Source organism: Aphelocoma coerulescens, chromosome 2 (genome assembly GCF_041296385.1).
Source record: "Aphelocoma coerulescens isolate FSJ_1873_10779 chromosome 2, UR_Acoe_1.0, whole genome shotgun sequence".
Lineage (NCBI taxonomy): Eukaryota > Metazoa > Chordata > Aves > Passeriformes > Corvidae > Aphelocoma > Aphelocoma coerulescens.
In genome coordinates, this window is record NC_091015.1 from 116,012,013 (window position 1) to 116,032,001 (window position 19,989).

A 19,989-nucleotide genomic window follows, 5' to 3' on the forward strand; every position below is an offset into this window, starting at 1 on the left:
GAGGAATGTAACTGACAGCATTTCTAGTATTTTGACTATGTTTGTAGCTGTTGTTAGGAGCCCAGGCATTTGGCTAGTCACAAGTATGTATGCAAGTTTTGAATATTTTTTTGACCTGGGAATTGTGTTTCAGATACCAGGAAATACATGCTTGAAGTGAAAGAGCTGGCTGTGTCTGCAAACACCAGTTCTGTGGTGGATTTAAGTCAGTTTGGGGATTTCAGTCAAAAGCTAATGAATACATCCTCTACGTTGTCCCAAGTTAACGACACTTTGAGGAAAACAAGTGAACTCATAACTGATTCATCAAAAGCTGGTAAGTTTGCTCTGTAGAAATGTCACTCCTTGCAGAAGCAGTACTAATACTCAATTTTAACAGGCATTACATATGAGTCTGATGGGCTGAGAGTTTCTTCCTAATTCAGTAAAAATATGCTTACTTTTTTTAAGAGACCTATAGAGGATTCACATGGGATGTATATCCCTTACGGATGTTTAAAATTGCTGAAACCAAAATGGTCAGAAGCTGGCTGCCTTGACTAGGTATTTTAGCAATGAACAGTACATTTTGCTTTCACCCTGCCTCAACATCTCTTTTATGTTTTCACAGCATTCACAGCTGAAAAACAAGTTAAAGAAGTTGAAGCACAAGCAAGTCTTTTATTGGATAGACTCAAACCTTTGAAAATGCTAGAGGAGAACCTGAACAGAAACCTGTCTGAAATTAAAGAACTTATCAGCCAGGCCCGGAAGCAGGCAGCATCTGTAAGTTCCATCATCCCAGACTTAAATGACTTTTCACTTTTAGCAGGGAGGTTTTTTGAGATAAGGAGCCCAAAATTTACTTTCAAAGTAGCTGGCTGTTGTTGTGGAGTCTCAGTGAAGTCCAAAGAGCACTGACTGATGCTAAAAAGCATACTGGCCGGGCTGTTGGTACATTTTAAGGTTTTAGCATCAGGTTTCTTACTGCATTTGTGAGTTTGTCAGAACAGCTACCTAATAATTTATCTGCTATTTCCTCCTGTTTCCTATAAAAATAATGAAACACAGTATGTCAGAAAGCAGTCATGAGAGATTTTGATGAGAAAGAGACAAGTTGGGGGATGGCACTGCTGTTCTCTTTAGTACAAGATGTTAATTTTTGAGGTTATTTAGAGATTGATGTGGGGTGCCCACATATAACATCAAGTACCACTACAATTTTTTATCAATAGTGTTGATTCTATCAATAAATTTGCCATCTATGGCCCGTCATGTTCATATGTTCTTTGCAAGAAGCAGCTGATCGTCCAGAGTGCTTTAAGACAGTACACTTGTTTTCAAATCTCTGCTTCTCTCTTAAAGACAGCAAAAGTGAATCAACTGTACTATGGATGCCATTAGACTGTGAGAGAAACATGAAAATGGCTTTGCAATGAGTAGTTTTTGGTATGCTGTTGACTTAAGTGTGGGTATGTTATTGTAAGATTTAGGGAGGTTTTGTTTAACAAAACAGAAGGCACTCAGTTCTTTCTGCAAATCTTCTTAATTATATGGTTATTGCTCCTCTGTCACAGTCCACTGAAACTTAATGAGTCCACTGCATGAAAAAAGGGAATGGTATTTTCTGAGGTGTCATAAGCCACAGAGGTTCCTGGCAAGGTGAAAAGAAGTACTAGCAAAATCCCTTTGTCCAATTTGTAGGAGTTTTTTTCTTTTTGGGGGGTGTGTGGGGGTTAGGCACTTTTTTTGTTTGTTTTGGTTTGGGGATTTTGTTTGTTTGTATTTTTCCTTGGTTTTTTTTTGTTTTGTTGGTTTTTTGTTTGTTTGTTGGGGTTTTTTTGTAATTTTTTACTGTACAAGAGAAACTTGATGTATCTGTGTCCAGTTGCATGCATACACACACATGTGCTATATGCATTTAGTAGTTACAGGTATATCCCATGAAGTTAATGGAATTAAGGCTTTTCTCTTGCTAAAAGGGATTTTCTGTCATTATACCAACAAGCTGCTGGATGCTTGGTTGCATTTAGCTTGGATCAATATTTTATCAGTATACTAAAAAGTGGTCAGTGGAGTTAGGAGTATGACAACAGGAATATGATTTATTTAATTTTTAAAAAGTTGAACTTGCAGTATATTCACAAATTAATTTTTTAATATTGTGTAAACTGCTACAATTTTGAAATAATCAGAATTATTGCAAACAGTCTGCCTTCTTAATTTGTTTAAAAAAATTTCTCTCAGCAGAGACTAGAAATGGTTTCCTTTATTTTAAAAACATTTTGAATTTCTGTATCTCTATTTTCTGATATTATGACGTGGCTTTTTACTGATATATGGCCTTCTGACCCAAGATTTATTGTTATTGTCTGATGTATTTGAATAGTTTAATTACTAATTCAAACCTCCTAATTAAGTGAGTGTATTAAGACAGATTTCATTCTTTTCTATTGTGAATCTCTTTATCAAGTGATAACCTACAAGAATGCAAAAATCTAACCCAGGTGGCAATACTTAGATTGCATGAAAGTATCTCAGCAAAAGGCTTGCATTTGTCGGTCAGAAGCTAACTACATACTCAGAAATGTGTGCTGTGTACACTGAGACTTGTTTGGATTCCATTTGCTTCTTTTCCCCCCAGATTAAAGTTGCAGTATCAGCAGACAGAGATTGCATTCGTGCCTACCAACCCCAGATTTCATCTACAAATTACAACACCTTAACACTCAATGTGAAAACTGCTGAACCAGATAACCTCCTTTTCTACTTGGGTAGCAATGGAAAGGTAAGTTTCTGGTGTACATTTACTGAAAATGATGGCAGTCAAAAGTTTTAGATAGGTTTTTTCTTACTTGGTTTCAAACTAAGTAACCAAGTGAGGCCCCTTGCAGACAGATGTGTTCACTAGGGATGGAAGTATTTTTGTGCCTTAGATGATTCCAGAGATTCTCAAAGGTAGAGAATAAAAGGACCAGATTCCTTAGCCTTTGCCTCTTGGCCCTGTGATGAAACTGCCCCTTCCTTTTGCTGTGTTGTGCATTAATCACATCAGTGTAACACTCTCTGTGATCCTTTCATATGGCATGCTGGAGTGTATCAGATGATTTGCTTGGTAGCACAGCTAAACTTCTTGAAGGTGGCCCTCATGAGCACAGTGCATCCACCCACTTGAAAGGGAGCAGGATGGGTCACTGTCACATTGCTCTCCTCTTCATTCCTTCTGTAATCCCAATAAATGCACAGCTGTTAGCTCCTTGTGGCATGCTGTCATGTGATAGTACTTTTTGACAGACTGGTAAGTCATCTCACATATACTCAGGAGTGTATATTTCTACACATCTATGTATCTGTGCATCTCATGTTTATATATATGTAATGAAAATATTCACCTACTTGCATATAACCTGAGGGAGTTTTGTTTCATTAGAAGTGAGTGAAAAGCCTGATTTTGCTTAAAGTCAGCTCCTGTAATATGGGATGTAGGGACATGAATCTGGGAAGACATTCTCCGTGTTGCTGGTGAAAATACACATTTGATGCCATGAATTAGAATAGGCTCTGCTGTTTCTCAGACAGACTTCCTGGCAGTGGAGATGCGACGTGGTAAGGTAGCTCTTCTTTGGGATTTGGGCTCTGGCTCAACAAGAGTGGAATACCCTGATTTTCAAATCAACAACAACAAATGGCACAGAATACATGCCACCAGGTAATTAAAACAAGGATGTCATAAGTGTTGTACACAAACCATCCACTGAGTTTTTCAGTGATGAGATTTTTCGTGTCCTTAAAAAAAGAAGCCAATAGTATTTGTTGATTAAGCCTGATGATTTCTAAGACTATTTATTAGTGTTTGTATTTGGCAGGTTTGGAAAAACAGGTACACTCAGCATAGAGGAAGTGAACTCGGATCAGAAGCCTTCACCTAAATCTGGAACCTCTCCGGGGACAGCGAGCATATTGGATGTTAACAAGTCCACCCTAATGTTTGTTGGAGGACTTGGAGGGCAAATCAAGGTTAAATTCTGAGATCAGCCTTCTGTTTATTGTTTTGAACATGTTTGAGAAATACTTCTGTGTTAGAAATAATTCATGATTTCGTTACTTCATCAAGAAGTGCCAAGTACTCTGAGCATAAAGCAGAGATGCTGTAAGGGTCTTCTAGTATCCTGAAGTTAATTTTCCCTGGAAATTTTTGCATAAAGTTTTAACCAGGACAGGCTGTGTGTGCATGCACCAGGTATAGACATTATAAAATGAATTTGGGTTTTGTTTGCTTCTTCTATGGCTTCTTTTAGTTTGCAATTGTTATTCATGCCATGACATGTGTAAGTAGGTCAAGGACATAGTTATTTTACTTTTTTTATGTATTAATCTATTATTATTTGAATGATAATTGTTCATAGTTATGCTAAAACATGTTGTTCTCTTATTATGATTTATATCTAACAAAGTTAAAGTTCAAGGAAAACAACCAGGCAAAAATTGTGCTGCATAATTTTCCGAGTACTTAACATTAATTGCATTCATGAAGTATTTCTTGTCTTATAGAAATCACCTGCTGTTAAGGTGACCCATTTTAAAGGGTGCTTAGGAGAGGCATCCCTGAATGGCAAATCTGTTGGGCTCTGGAGCTACATAGAAAGAGAGGGCAAGTGCAATGGCTGTTTTGGAAGGTATTTTGTCTCACTCTCTATTTTTTTTACAGTTTTAGAATAATTTACATTTGTAATACTATATTTTTGTGTCAGCTAAAAATAACAAGCTCAGATGTTGCAGTGTTTCACTGATCATTACCTTACAGTTCTGAGCACATTAATCTGAGTGTGCCAGAGGTGTCAAATAACTTCATTGTATGGAATTCTAATTTTTTTAATCACTTTCTCAGAGGAGTTTTATTGTTACCCTCTATTTTGTGCACTGGAAGTAGGGACTACCAGTAAACCAAAATACTCTGGAATCTTTGCTTTCCAGTAGTTTTCCCTAAGACAAATTTATTCTTTCCTAGGGTAAGAAGCAGTGTAAAGCAGTCTCATAAAAAGAAACCATAGCCAAAGTGTTGCAACTGAGCTTGGTAACTTTTGCAGACTGCACTGTTTTTATGTTTAAGGAATTGAAAAGAAATACGCTTGTCCATATTCCCTTTGCAGAATATTTCATGTAGAAACAGCAGAGGGTGCTGCTTGATTGTATGAAATATTTTTACAAGTCTTGTACTGCAGGGAAAGGGGCTACTAGAAGATGTATTGTAAGTGCAATTATGTAGAGCATTTCGATAAATGGATGACATGTTTTAATTTAGAGGGTGTATGCTGTAACAATTATTTTTTCCATTAGGAAATCATTTCGTTTGGCTTTTATTTTCTTGCATAAGGGAAGAACACTTATCTTGTGTGCATCCCTTCCCATGGCTAAATCATGTGTTGTGAAGTTCTAAAATGAAAGCAGCCTTTGGCTGGAATCCTTCAGTTATTCATTACATCAAGATTCAAGTGTTTTCCCACGCTTTCTAAGTTACTGCCTGGGGGCTGCACTGACTGAGCAGTACCTGAGGGGAGCTTATCAGAAAGCTGGAGAGAGACCTTTTACAGGGGCATGGAGTGACAGGACAAGAGGGAATGGATTCAAACTGAAAGAGAGTTGGTTTAGATTAGATATTAGGAGGAAACTCTTTACTGTGAGGGTGGTGAGACACTGGCACATACTGCCCAGAGAAGTTGTGGATGCCCCATTCCTGGAGGTGTTAAAGGCCAGGTTGGATGGAGCTCTGAGCAACCTGATCTAGTGGAAGGTGTCCCTGCCCATGGCAGGAGGCTTAGAACTAGATGGCCTTTAAGGTCCCTCCCAACCCAAACCATTCTATGATTCTATGATCTAACTTTTCTTACATTGTATATAAAAATTACTGGGGAAACACAAGTGTTCACTTAACATTTTTATATTGCTTTTCTACTTCTGTAGCCCACAGGATGAGGACACTTCGTTCCATTTTGATGGCAGTGGATACTCAGTTGTGGAGAAGGCACTCCGCTCAACAGTGACTCAAATAATAGTATTTTTCAGCACCTTTTCGCCAAATGGGCTTCTTCTGTATCTTGCTTCAAATGGCACTGTAAGAAAATGGATCAGATTCCTAAACTGTCATAAACTGTGTTTAGATCATTTGGTGGTTTCTTGCTTGCTTTATTTTTCAGCTTACTTATATTAGACCATATTACTGCTTTTGTGTAGTTCTTCACCTAAGATTGGTATCATAAGCCAAAGGAGTAAAGACAAGAACTCTAGAGACAACTGATTAGAGCAAATATTCACCTAAACTAAGGGCAAAATTAAACAATGAAAAGAATTCTTCACAATTTATTTTCATTTTAGCATAAAAATTAATTATTTTAGACTAAAATTAATGATTACTTAACTAAAGGATAGAAAAGGAAACAGGAAGGATGACAAACTAGTTGTTTCAGTTGAAAGAACCTTTTCAGCATGTAAAATTGTTTTGGAACTGAGCTTGCAGAAGGACAACATAATAATGGAAAACCATATTGAATTAAATCTGTAAGATGAGAATTCAGTAAACTGAAACAAATTAAACTGCTGCAAAAGCAACATAACGCAGACCCATCACCGGACCTTCATTGTCATGTCATACAGTTTGCTGCATCCTTAGATGATGGTTTTCTGCTCCTGATGGAAGGAAAAGCTTTGTTTGGATACAGATTCTTTCAGAGTCACTGCATTATTCATTTGTTTTATGTACTCACTGCCTGAATACACTGCACAATAATATCTGATTTAAGCTTTACAGTTCAGAGGGGGTACCTTTAATGCAATTCAGAAAGTCTTTTTTACTGTGTGAGGAAGGCCTTTGCTTCTTGCAGAAAGAACATCATAGTGTTTGATCATTATGCTAAGTGTCAAATCAAATTACTTTCAACTTCATCCAAAAACAGGGAAATGTGACTTTGTTATTTAACCCTTCTTCTGCTGAGTAATCAAACTTTACAATGCATTTAAGTAAGAATAATAAGAAAACAAACCAAAAATACATCCTTGTGAGATACTTGTAACTTAATTTTCCTAAATATAGTGAAGATGAGCATCTTGGGCCTAATAAATCATCCAGGTACAAGAGTTACAAAATCTTTTCCACACATAGCCCAAACCTGCCAGGGATGCATTCTGTAGGAAGATTTTATTTCCAGGAATGTAATCTGTTGTTTGTTTGTAACTGTTTTTGTTTTGGTTTTTTTTTTTTCTTCCTCTCAGAGAGATTTCTTGGCCCTTGAGCTTGTTGATGGCAAAGTGAGGCTGACTGTTGATCTTGGTTCAGGACCTCTTGCTCTTACAACTGACAATCATTACAACAATGGAACATGGTATAAAATCTCCTTCAATCGGAATAAGAAGCAAGGTAGGCTACAGATTGAAAAATCCAGGTGTCAGCCCATTTACAAATACAAATATCTAAGATAGCTGCAGGGAACATCACTGCAACCAAATCTGATCACTTCCAATGGAGTCTCTTTAGCAGCCCCACCTATGGTACTTTGCTTTTAGAAGGACTAAAGAGTAAATCTTGTGCTTGGTTTAGCACATCTCATAAAGAGCAGGTAGTGTAGAAACTGCTGGATGAAAACATACCAACAGGCTTTAAAGACTGCAAGGTTTTTGTCCAAGTCTCTAGATAAGGGATCACAGTTTCTCTTCTGCATTTTAATATTACAACTGTTTTGTGGGGGCCTGTGTTTCGGCAAGAATGCATACATGCTAATAGCTATAACATATTCTAATATGTATCTATTTTCCTGTAGACCACTCCAGATTTGGTTTTGGCAGAGAGGAATGAATGAGATTAACAGAATAGCTGGAAGTACAATAAATTTCTCATTCTAAAAATAAGAAGATTGTCCACACATATCTGAGTCAATGACTACATTTTCCTTTATTACGGACAAGATTGCCAAAAGGGCAGAATGGGTCCTTCTCCAGATCTTTACTCTCTTTTCTTTGCAGGAATTTTGGCAGTCATGGATGCATATAACCTTAATTATAAAGAAACGAAGCAAGGAGAATCTCCTGGAGTTGCCTCAGACCTGAACCGCTCTGATAAGGACCCAATCTTCATTGGTGGGCTGCCAAGATCGAGGGCTCTGAGGTAAAGTGTCTGACTTTTGCACCTTTGCTAAGACTCTTGTAAGGTGAGGGAAAAACCTTTACACACTCTATCTCCACTGAAATTAGAGAAAATCAGTGAATTCTGAAGTCTCGTTTATGACCATGTATACCACAGAATTATCTGACCTTAGACTTCAAACTCTGATATTTTGCTTTCCACTGTCTGACGCTGCAGTTCATATCAGAAATATTTTTTTCTCCCCTTCAAGGGTGATTTCCACCACAGCAGCTGCCACAGCAGCCCCACACTGCTCTTTGGGGCAAGCATTCACCACTGCTGTCTGCAATGATGCTCCTTTAATCTCTACCTGTGTGAGCCTTGCGTTTTCCAGATGGAATTTTTGGGCAAAACCATCCTTAAGGATGAAAGTTCTACTTTAGAATTCCTGTAATTCAGTAACTTGGAGCAGAGGAGAAACAACTGTGAACAGATCAACAGAAAACATTGCAAATACATATTTTATAGCATGTCTCTAGTTTATGGGGTTTTTTGCATTGCACATCCGTACTGAACTTGCAAAGTCACATTTCTTCCTCTGGCTTCACAGTGAAAGGGTAAATATGGCAAGAGAAAATCTAATTAAACTTTCTGCACGCTCTTGACAATAAGGTAAATTCTAGTACATTATTGGTCTCTGCACAGTTATTACAGAGTGCAGACTTGTTAATCTTAGCTGGCATACCAGCCTGTAAGGGATTATGGCAGGACAGCCTTAGATTTCTCAGCCTTAAACCGGGAACCAAATTAGGCATCCTTCAGACTTGAAAAATGAAAAATAAATACTGTGTAGTAGACAGCTACAGTTACCCTTTCACACAATCTATTTTATTTCAGCTGAAGATTCACCTTAAAGTTTTGGGAAAAGACTTGACCTGTCAACACAGCATTACACACTTGTGTGTTTTCATTTGGGCAAAACACTTTCTTGACTATTTTTAAGACCAGATTTAGTATGTGAGAGTAAAACTTAAACCACGTCTCTTTTCACTTACACCAGACAGACTGCATTCTTTAAAACAGATCTCTCTTTCTTATTGAAGAGAAATTAATCTTTTCTCCCAAGAGATTCCAAGTACTACTCCTTGGAAAGAAAGCCTTGTTTTATGTTTCAGGAAAGGTCTTAATAGTAGAATGTATGTGGGATGCATCAAGAATCTGGAAATATCTCGTTCCACCTTTGACTTGCATAGAAATTCATATGGAGTAAGAAAAGGCTGTGTATTGGAGGTAGGAAACTTTAAAGTTTTGTGACCTGATCTTTCTTTTTATGAACTAGTGAATAATGGTGTTTACAGTGAGTTGAAATGGATTTATCTCTAAAAATTCTAATCCATATTTGCTTTTTTTTTTCTTACTGTACACTATGTAGGGTTAAATACAGTAATTATTTCTGTTCTTCATAAAATAGCCTATTCACAGTGTCAGCATCATGAACAATGGATATATTGAGTTGGTACCTAAGTCCTTAAGCCCAGAGTCAGAACTGATGGCAACTTTTGCTACAAAGAACAGCAGTGGCATCATCCTTGCTGGACTCAGCAGGGGACTGGAAAAGCGACGACGAAGACAAGCACACTTGGCAAGTACTGAAAAAAAAGATTTCTGGGGGATAGTTTTTGCCATTTTTATTTTGTAAAATCAAGTCAGGTTGCTATTGTGTATCTGGTAGACAGTTGGAACTTCTAGAATCCAAAGACAAAATGTTACTGTTTCCTGCTCTTAAGAGAGGAGTGTTAGTGAGTGAGTGTGTGTGTGTGTGTGTAAAAAAAACATGTACTTCAACTGGAGTTATTTTGACCAGAGAAATGTCCAGCTTTTGTGTTTGCTGTTAGAAGGCTTTGCACTCTAAGAGGTACCAATACAATTCCTACTAGTCTTTGAGTTTCATTTAAAAGTTTACAACAAGGTTGGAGGTAAATTTTTCCCATGTGTGTTCTTTTTAAACACTAAATGAGTGTCTGAGAATTGAGCTATAGTTAAAAATTAATCCTCTAATTAAATCTACAGCCATTCTTTTCCATCATGCTGATTGATGGTCATCTTGCAGTGCATGTTAATGCTGGAGATAGAGCAAGTACTAGGAAAGTAGTTCTTCAGTCTGCTAATGGAACATACAGTGACGGACAAGAACACTCTGTCGTCCTAATTCGGAATAAGAGGTACATGTGACTGCAAAGAGTACTACCTGTTTAATTATTGTATGTTGTTGTCAGTTCACTGCACTCTCTGAGGAATTGCCTCTGCTAGCTTATTAGGTGGGATAATCAGGGCTGTGTTTTTCTGCTGTCAGTGCAGATGTTCTGATTTACATGGTAATTGTATAGAGCATACAGCCACTGATAGAGGTGTAGCTAAAAGCTCTCAAAATCTCTAGACAGCTTGGGGCACTTGAGTACAAGCATACTAAGTAGTATTAGCAAAAAGATACACAGGTATCAAAATAATTTAGAAAGATATTTCACAACACTTTGCATGTTAAAAATCATCTAAAGAAGAACTTCCAGTTTTAAAATATTGAAAGGATTATCAAAGTGATGGAATCTTTATTTATTAGAAGAGACCATTTTGAGGCTGATAGGAATGCTTTTCATCTGAAAATGACTCTCTAAGACCTTGTTGAATGTTTTCCCTACTTTATCTTTTTCAGGATCATAACTGTACAGGTGGATGAAAGTAAACCTGCAGAACTGAGGCTTGGTTCAGCAGCAGAAATGAGCCCCATTAATATTTCCAACTTCTATGCCGGTGGCATTCCAGCAGGAGAGGGCATCTTAGGACTAAAACTGGCTGGCTCCTTTCATGGCTGTATCAGCAACCTTATTTTTAACAAGGAGTAAGTCAGAGGGGTAACTGCCTTGTTTGGGAAAACCGTGTGTAGTAATCGTTACGTGTAATTTGTGATCTCTTGCATGACACTTCCATTTGCCTGATTTTTAACATAAGATATGCATGATACTCATGATCTGGATATTATAACAGCCAGAAAATTGATATTACCAGCTATATTTCTAAATAGCATTAAAAATGTCTTTAATGTTTATAGAGATGCTGCACAAAACACAGCTTTCTCTACTATAATTTCATCTGTAGTAACAGACAGAATGGCCTTCCAAAAATATTGTAGATTCATATTGTTCTGTGGACAGATTATTTGCCACTTCTCAATCTGTTTGTCACAGATGCCTCTTCTTTCCTTTTCTGCTGTTACTACTGAAAGACCTTGAAAAATACTCTCCTTCTGCTTGGGAAATAAGTAGAAATGCACTTCTTAAAATGTATTTTCTAAAAAAAATCACAGGCTTTTATATTTCACCACTTCCATGAAGTACGAACACGTGGATATGGACAGCTGCTTCCTGTCAGAGAAGCATAAACCAGCTGTACAGCCATCAGGCACTGCAATTCAACCTGAACTTCAGGCTTTACCAGTTCCCCTGAGACCTCTCACAGATACAAAAAAAGTATGTATTGCAGCAAGGTTTTATTGCTGCCTCTTTTGTCCTTTCTTTGTGGAGAATTATCAAATTATGGACTGTGTATGTTTGCTTCCTCTGTGGTATGGAATGGCTCAATGGATGTATATTTGAAATTATTATTTTCTACAGAAAAGCAGATACTAACCTTTGTAGCAGACTGTTGACCATTTGCAATGGAAATGTAGTTAGGTTTATCACTCTTCAGGCAGCAGCAACAGAAAAAAAGAAAAGAAAAAGTGGAATGATAATCTCCCAACAGAAGGACTTGACAGTAACTATTATCTTTAGTGTATTCCTGCCAAAGGGACTGTGCTGAGATTTGCATTAGCTGTGCAGCTCTGCATTCACATTTTCCTGGTCACACACATGCAGTCTCTGCTCTGTGTCAAAGAGGAGGCACAAACCACTCGAGAGACACACGGTGTCTGAATGCAGCTTGCACGGCACCTGTTTCCTCTCACGCAGTCCCTGTTACCACGAGAGAAGGCAGCATTACTTCTCTCCTCCTGCAGCTTCATATCTTTATAATGAAGGGTTTCCAAAGCATCCTGAAACCATTTTCCTGTGGCAACAGAAAGAAAGATTTTATACATTTGATTTTATAAAAAAGCAAGGTTTCATACATACAACTGTGACTATAAAAAGAAATAAGTTGTCCTTTTTAGAGCTAAAGTATAGCTTTGACTCATACTCTGTTACTCAGCTTTCCATACTCCAAATCATAACAAAAATGTGTGTCCTCACAAAATGGGAAAATATTCCTACGAAATCTATAAGATTTTCACACTGAAATTGTACTTCCAGCATTAGTTATCAAAAGAGCTATCAATTAAGAAAAATAGTGAATATATCTCAAACTACAAACGTTTCTCAGTAGAAAAGGCTGGTGCTGTCTACAAGACATAGCTTAATCATTAGATCTTGTTCTTTTTGAGCCTGAATATAGGTTGGAATGCTTGTGAGTTTAGTTAATTGATGTTTTGCTGTATACTTTGTGGTTATCTTGCAGCTCAATTTTGCTTTCTACAAAGCTCTATGCAGGCATGCTGTCATTCAACAGTTGCTGGGCAGCACCTGATACTGTTCTTGTTGGTAAAGTCATTTCATTAACAGGTAGTTTGTGCAAAAGATGAGCTGCCTGATCATGTCCAAGGTGCTCATCAGTTTGGACTTGCCAAAGGCAGCCATTTGACCCTGCTCTTCGATCAGTCTGCTGTCAGGAAGAAGTGAGTATATCCTGAATTACACATGCACACACTGTTATTTTGTATTGAGCTACAAGAAGGGCAGTGATGGTTTTCATGATTGATCACTGCATTGCCAGCTTTGAACATGGCCCTCACTTCAGGTTTCTGTGGGCTCCTCATGGAAGAAAGTGTCATATCCCAGGTTAGTGATCACAAGTTCAGTAACTCGTCATCAGAGTTCGGCAATTTCTTTCTCTCAGATTTAAGAGTCTCACTGTACCTTCTGTAAGTACTTTGATTTCTTTTTACCACATACTGAGCTCACATCTGGTCCCTATTCCTTTGTCTAAGGCAGATAACATCTCACCCTCTCCTCTCTATTTTCTGCAAGTGCATCTTCCATATTTGAAGGTGTACTTGAAGGAGACAAGACTACTGAGAAAAATCATTTTGTTGAGACTTAATGTGTGATAGCCTCTCTGCCTCTTTTACTTGTTTGAGAGGCTCCCAACAAGGTTGCCAGCACACAGCCTGCAAGTCACTTGTAATTGCTTCTTGCAACTCAGAAAGTCTCTGCAGGCATAGAGAAAAGAGTGGGTTTTCCTTTTAGCCGTTCTCTGTTACAGCTACTGAGCAAAGGACATTGCAGAGGATTGATGCCATGTAGTCTGAACCTGTTGTCTTCATAATAAATGGCTCATTCATCTCCTCTACCTTTTAAGCCTCCCTCTGTTCTCAGTGTGGCCATTATTTCCTAGCAAGCTTGGCTAATAGTAATGGATGCCATAAAGTTATCCAGGAATGGGGTCCTTTCTTGGGGCAACAGGCAATCCTGCAGTCACAAACAGCTGAGCCTGTCCCTCTTAAAGTTCATCTCACTTTTTGACAAGCACCTTTTCTATTTCTGACAGGTACAGCACTGATTTCCATTATTAAATACATTATAAGTCACGCTTTCTTAGAATCAACCCAAATTCTACTTTTCTAGCCTTTGTAATAATAAATCTCCTTTCATAATAATAAATTGGTTCAGGCTGTTCTCTGTGTCCAGAAAAGCTTTTCATCACTGCAGAAGAAATACCTTTCAGTAACACTGAATTTTTATTGTCTAGACTTTCCGTCCAGCTGAATCTCAGAACCTTTGCCTCCAGTGGCCTGATTTACTACATGGCTCACCAAAACCAGGTTGATTATGCAGCCCTACAGCTTTATGGGGGAAGGCTCCATTTCTCATTTGATTTAGGCAAAGGAAAGGCGGTAGCTCTTCACCCTGCTGTTGTCAGTGATGGAAAATGGCATACGGTAGGTGGTCGCCAATCTTGTGCTCCATTTTTTCTTCCCTGGAGGTACTGGTATGGGTTTTGCCTGCCTTATCTGTATGCTTTCTGTGTTGCAAAAGCAAACTGGTTCTAATCCAATCATGAAGTCATTCAGAAAACTTTTATTTGATAATAATTTCCTTTTAGAATTGTCATTAATTGTACATCAAATCCATCTTCCAACTACTGTAAGTATCTCAAACTATTTAGGAATTAAATAGTTCACCAATTGTGAAGTAATGGTCATCTTCAACAGAGAAGGACCTAACAGAGAGGTGTAAAAAATCTGACGTTTTCCACAGAGAGCTTTCAATGCATTATGTCACCAAAGACCTGCACTTCAGTGTGTGACAGGGTGACAGAGATTTGTGGGTGCAGTTTCTCTTTTCTCCCACTTATTACCTGACCATGTCACAGCAGCTAGTGACAACAGGGAAGCACTGTCTTTCCTTTCCTTGGTTGAGGCAAGATGAGAAAGGGGAACATTTTAAATGAATGGAGGCAGGGGGAGGACTTGTCTTAAGTAGAGTTTGAGAAGAAACTATGTCTACAGCTTGGAGGTGTCACATAGCATTCAGGGCCTTCTGCACAAAGATTGCATCAGTCTCTATTGTCCTGGTTCCTCTGAGCAGTCCACCTGTTACTGGCTCTGGCTTTCTTTGTGAGAAGTGACTGTGATGTTCAGAGGAGTTTTAGAAGTAACTCTGAGGACAACACTTTTCCTAAAGGCAGGTGAGGATGACAATATTCATCCTGCTATGCTTCCTATCCCTTATCCATATGTGAAACCTTAACTCTAGGAAGTGGCTTCTGTGGGACAAAGTGATTGATGACACAATGCTGCCAGCTTTCCTAGGTGCCTTGGGAAGCAGCAGAGTTCTTTTGTTTTTTTATAAATAATCAGCAGAAGAAAAACCAGCAAAAACTAGCATGAAGAAAGCAAATGTGAACTTCTGTCAGATATCACAGTCAAGCTCTGCTGCCTACCCTGAAAGGAAGAATGCTCCAGGACTTACAGCTGCATGTTTAAAATTACATTTACTCACATAAAACTCACACGGACACTATCCACATTTTAAGAGATGAGCACATTCCGTACAAGAGCTGACCTATGACTACCCAGGACATAAAAGCAGGAGCTTCAGCTTTCTTCAGAGGTTAAGGCTGAGTCACACCACTTCCCAGCTGGGGGTGATCATTGCAGTCCCTCTGCAATCAATGTAAACTAATACACATTGCTACTGAAAGAAGCACTACTTCTTTTCATTCTCTGCCCTCTGCTCATACCATCCTGCTTTACCCCTTTATCCTCTTACCAGCCCAATGTTCTTGAAACTTCATGTTGAACCTTGTCATGATTCTGAGTGGGGCTAAAAGTAAATAGAGAAGGATAAATGGCTAGCTGAGTTCCCTCAGCCACATGTAAGTAATTGTTTTAGGGCAAGAAGAGCATAGGGACATGAGCGAACAAGATGGGCAGAACTGGGCAGCTTTTTGGTTATAGCAAATGTAGCACTGGCCATCATAAAATGACAGCATAGGAATGTGCACTTCAGAGAGCTGAGATGGCTCAGCTGTTGGGCAGCACAATAATTGCAGGAGACCAGCACAGAACACCCTTCTCCAAATTCAGTGATGTACTCATATCCTAAGGCAACAAACTGGTGATTTAAAGAAATGATAAAACACTGAAAGCCTTAGGCAGGACGATATGAAATCACTGTGAGCCCTTGGGAAGGCAAGGAAGCTGTTTAACTGCTTAGTTGCATTCAGAAATGGTGTCAGCCTCAGGAAGAATTTCAAGAGGGTGCCTGAGAACAGAATACCATAGCAATTCAACCACTAAACAATTGTCTTGCTTATTCCTGTGGCAAATGATGACTAGGTAACCAATTTAGCTTACTCATCTATGTTCACATGCTTTCCTTTTTTCCAGGTGAAGACAGAATATGTTAAAAGAAAAGGCACAATCATTGTGGATGGACAGGAATTGGTAGCAGTCAATGCTCTGGGAGATGGTAGCACCTTGGATGTGGAAGGAAAGCTCTATGTGGGAGGACTCCCCTTAGACTACGTGCCAAAGAATCTTGGGAATGTAAGAAGGTTTGGGTGGGGGGATGTCTCTGGCATTTTGCAAGACTAAAATGAGCTTAGTGCAGCAAATCCGTCTAATTCAGCATCCTGTCTCTGACAGGCTAAAAAGAAGTACTTAGGGAAAGAAGCAACAAGGAAAGTAATGACCCTTTACCAGATAAATCTTTCTAGCTTTCTATGGCTTAATGACTCTAGCAACAGCTTGTATCCTTGTGTGTTAGTAATAGCCCTTAACAGAACTTTTTTTCATTCTGTTTCTCTGTTAAAAATGGATAAAGAATATAAATTCCTGTCTTTCACAGTATAAGGTAAAAACATGACCTACAATCTCAGATATGTAGTACTTACATATATGTAATACTTATATATTAATTTTGGTATCCGAGTCCTATTGCATTCAAACAGAAATTAGGTGCCTTAAATATCTCTGAAAGACTGGGTTTACCTGTCTTTAGATTAAAGCATATTTTAATGCACGCTTTTAGAGGGTAGGTTTTTGTCACCTTCTTCCTTGTGCAGCCCGTTATATCAGTGAGGATTCCAGTGATGATGATAATGTTTCTCATAGAATTGTAGAATATCCTGAGTTGGAAGGGATCCTCAAGGATCCTCAAAGTCCAACTCCTGGCCCTGCACAGGACACCCCAAGAATCACATCATGTGCCTGAGAGCACTGTCCAAATGCTTCTTGAAGTCTGTCAGGCTGGTGCACTTCCCTGGGGAACCTGTTCCAGTGTCCAATCACACTCTGGAGTGATTCAGATGAATCTTTTTGATGAAGAGCACTTGCAAAATGTCATACAAAATCCTGATTTACTCATTAATTTGCTGAAGCATGTTTGGAATGCTTTTACTGTTGGGCGTATCCCTGCTCACAGTCAGGCAAATACAAATACAGTTCTTTCTGTATATTACAGACTGTGTATACTCTGCTGCTAAACTATTTGCTTTTGACTCTAAGACATTATGTACCTTACAGAGTTATATGTAATAATATAAATTTAATTGTGTAAATATTTTAGATTCTGCTGTGTTTTGTTCAGATAATATTTCATCTACAATAACATCAGGTTATCATCACTAAGAGAGCATTGCAGCAGTTTTTACTAAACATTATGTCTATATTTCCATATGCTCAGGTTACTCACAGTATTCCTGCCTGCATTGGTAGCATGACAATTAATAGCAAACAAGTGGACAAGGAGAGTCCTGTCTCCATCTTTGCTGTGAATAAATGCTATGAAATGGTGCAGGATGGTACTTTCTTTGATGGAAGTGGCTTTGCTGCCCTTGGTAAGTGTCGTTAGATGAACACAGTACATTACTGAATTAACATTAATGGAAACACTCCTTTTAGGCTTTACTGGAACTGTGTGTAATTAACAGATTCCTCACACAGTGAGTGCATGCCCTACATATGGATATCTGAGTCCCTTTACTCCATACATCCAAAAGTGGTCATTTCTGCAAAGGGCTATCTTGCACAAATAAAAGAGCTAATGATTTTAGCACTGGGAAAGAAACAAACTACATCTTTCTTCAGCTAAGAATATGCATGTTCATGATGTTAAGGTCTGTTAAAGAATATGAAAACAAAATACTTTTGAAGTAACATGAAGGATGACATTTGTGTCCTTTACTGTTTCTTACAAATGAGATAGAATGGATTAAATCTGAATTAATGAAGAAAAACTTATTTGGGAATTTTTCTTTTCCTGTCCAAAATGGGAATTATGACTTTAGAAAACTTATTTTCCAGAGGTTCTGCAAAGTCATATTCCAGCAGCATAATTAACAAGCCTTTTAGACCTTTTAATGATGTATATATTTTACTTTGTTCTGTGGGTTCCAAGTTTTCTGCTAGAGACTTTTAACTTCTTTTCAGTCAGAGAAGGCTACAAAGTGCGGTCTGACGTGAACATCACCCTGGAGTTCCGCACGACAGCGGCGCACGGGGTTCTTCTCGGGGTCAGCAGTGCCAAGGTTGACGCCATTGGACTGGAGATTGTACATGGCAAGGTAGGCTGCCCTGTGCAGGCACACTCATTTCACAAGGCTTGTTTGAAACTGGGAGGCTAAAACTCTTGGGGTGCATGAAATACACACCAGTCAAGTGTAATGGAGGCAACTTCCCACAGAATGAATATGGGACAGACTTTCAGTCTCAAGGTTTCTCATTGCCATCATACGATCGAGCACAATTAGCAGAAGTAACTGGAACTCTTAGGGTTTTTAATTAGTGTAATTTATGTTAGTGTGCAGCTCCTCTAACCTCCTGTACTACATACCTTGTATGTTAGACCAAATATATATCTTTTTTATGGCTTAATACTTTTTCTGCCATAAAGCTATCCTTGTCCTTGAAAAAAATATTACATATACAATGCACACTGTTTTGTAGCCTCTTCTTCAATATTCATGAGCAATTAACTCATTCTCTACTTCTACTGGCCATTATGTTCCATAAACCTTTTAACAATCAATACACATAATTCTCCAGTCACCTCTTGCATAAAAAATATACACTTGATTGCTCTTAAGTGTTTGTTTTTGCAGAAATAGCTCATTTTTTATTCAAAGCTTCCTAGCTTGAGACAGTGTTAAATATCAATGTTTCTGTGGGACATGCTTTCCCAGTTAATACTTACATACACCACAGAGTTGAGGAAATGTCAGCTGCTTTGAAAAGTAAATGCATGAAAAAAATCAATACATTTATTGGCAATGACAAGTGCTTTCACTCCATTCTTCTTTCTATTCAGTTAGATACAGTAAATCTTCTTTCAGATTTCTGAAGTCTCAGGTTCTGTGAAAACGTCTTGATTTGTATTTGTAAGAAACATTGAAATCCCTAGTGAAGTGTATCAATGGACCATTGCACAGGTAGATCTTAGTCTTTTAGATTTTAAAAACCACTTTCACAGGGATCTACTCTATCCATCAAAGTAAACATCAACCTTGCATATTGCCAAACATTTACAATGGAAATCTCTGCACCAGAGTGATTGTGCTTTTATCTAGGCAGATTAGTTCATGTACTCTTACTTAGATCTTCACTGGCATCTGGCTGTTTGTACAGGTTTTATTCCACGTCAACAATGGAGCTGGCAGAATAACAGCTACATATGTACCAAGAGGCACAAATAGCTTGTGTGATGGGAAATGGCACAAGCTTCAAGCAAACAAAAGCAAACATCACATTTCACTGGTAATTGATGGGAATTTGGTTCACACTGATAATCCCTACATCCAGTCAACATCTGCAGATACGAACAATCCCATTTATGTTGGAGGTTATCCTGGTAGGTACAATAATATTTCCCTTCCCTTATGTCCTTCCTGCGCTCACTCTCACAAGAGTGACGCTTAACATGTGCTTGCTTTTGGTTTGCCATGGGAATTGTGGCTGCAATTCCCAAGAAATGGGAATCAGCTGTTGCTTCATATTCTGCTAAAAAATAGTTTCTATTTTAACTTCAAAAACACCCATGCAGAGTGGCTATCTCCTCTGTTTTTCCCTCTCATCTTCCATTGTCCCCTGGGAAGAACTATTTCTGCAAACTCTGCCAAGTTAATGCTGTGCAGGGCTTATGCTTGAATGGAGCAGTGACTGACCATGTTGGGATGTCACAGTTCATCCAAACATGAATGGAACTTGATGCTCCTCAGGTGTTGGTTTTATCTCTCATTTCAGAGAGGGGAGAGGTTTAATAACCCGGATCTTTTGTATTTTTTTAGTTTGGTGGAAATAGATTTTA

The 19,989-nt window shown here is 38.4% G+C and overlaps 1 protein-coding gene across 4 annotated transcripts in view; it reads left to right on the plus strand.

Moving 5' to 3' along the window:
- Nucleotides 1-19,989, plus strand: part of LAMA1 (laminin subunit alpha 1) — a 103,229-nt gene that overhangs the window by 81,271 nt on the left and 1,969 nt on the right. For 3 of the 4 annotated variants that reach the window (XM_069004472.1, XM_069004475.1, XM_069004476.1), the window contains exons 43-62: nucleotides 134-316; nucleotides 611-765; nucleotides 2,624-2,767; nucleotides 3,555-3,688; nucleotides 3,846-3,996; nucleotides 4,531-4,655; nucleotides 5,941-6,091; nucleotides 7,246-7,390; nucleotides 7,993-8,134; nucleotides 9,268-9,382; nucleotides 9,564-9,734; nucleotides 10,163-10,314; nucleotides 10,803-10,988; nucleotides 11,454-11,616; nucleotides 12,745-12,857; nucleotides 13,931-14,120; nucleotides 16,074-16,232; nucleotides 17,371-17,524; nucleotides 18,117-18,250; nucleotides 19,311-19,533. In XM_069004472.1, the coding sequence (XP_068860573.1) occupies nucleotides 134-316; nucleotides 611-765; nucleotides 2,624-2,767; nucleotides 3,555-3,688; nucleotides 3,846-3,996; nucleotides 4,531-4,655; nucleotides 5,941-6,091; nucleotides 7,246-7,390; nucleotides 7,993-8,134; nucleotides 9,268-9,382; nucleotides 9,564-9,734; nucleotides 10,163-10,314; nucleotides 10,803-10,988; nucleotides 11,454-11,616; nucleotides 12,745-12,857; nucleotides 13,931-14,120; nucleotides 16,074-16,232; nucleotides 17,371-17,524; nucleotides 18,117-18,250; nucleotides 19,311-19,533 (3,090 nt within the window). Of the gene's footprint in view, nucleotides 1-133; nucleotides 317-610; nucleotides 766-2,623; nucleotides 2,768-3,554; nucleotides 3,689-3,845; nucleotides 3,997-4,530; nucleotides 4,656-5,940; nucleotides 6,092-7,245; nucleotides 7,391-7,992; nucleotides 8,135-9,267; nucleotides 9,383-9,563; nucleotides 9,735-10,162; nucleotides 10,315-10,802; nucleotides 10,989-11,453; nucleotides 11,617-12,744; nucleotides 12,858-13,930; nucleotides 14,121-16,073; nucleotides 16,233-17,370; nucleotides 17,525-18,116; nucleotides 18,251-19,310; nucleotides 19,534-19,989 lie in introns of those variants that run through there. The other variant, XR_011148349.1, reaches the window with a different exon arrangement.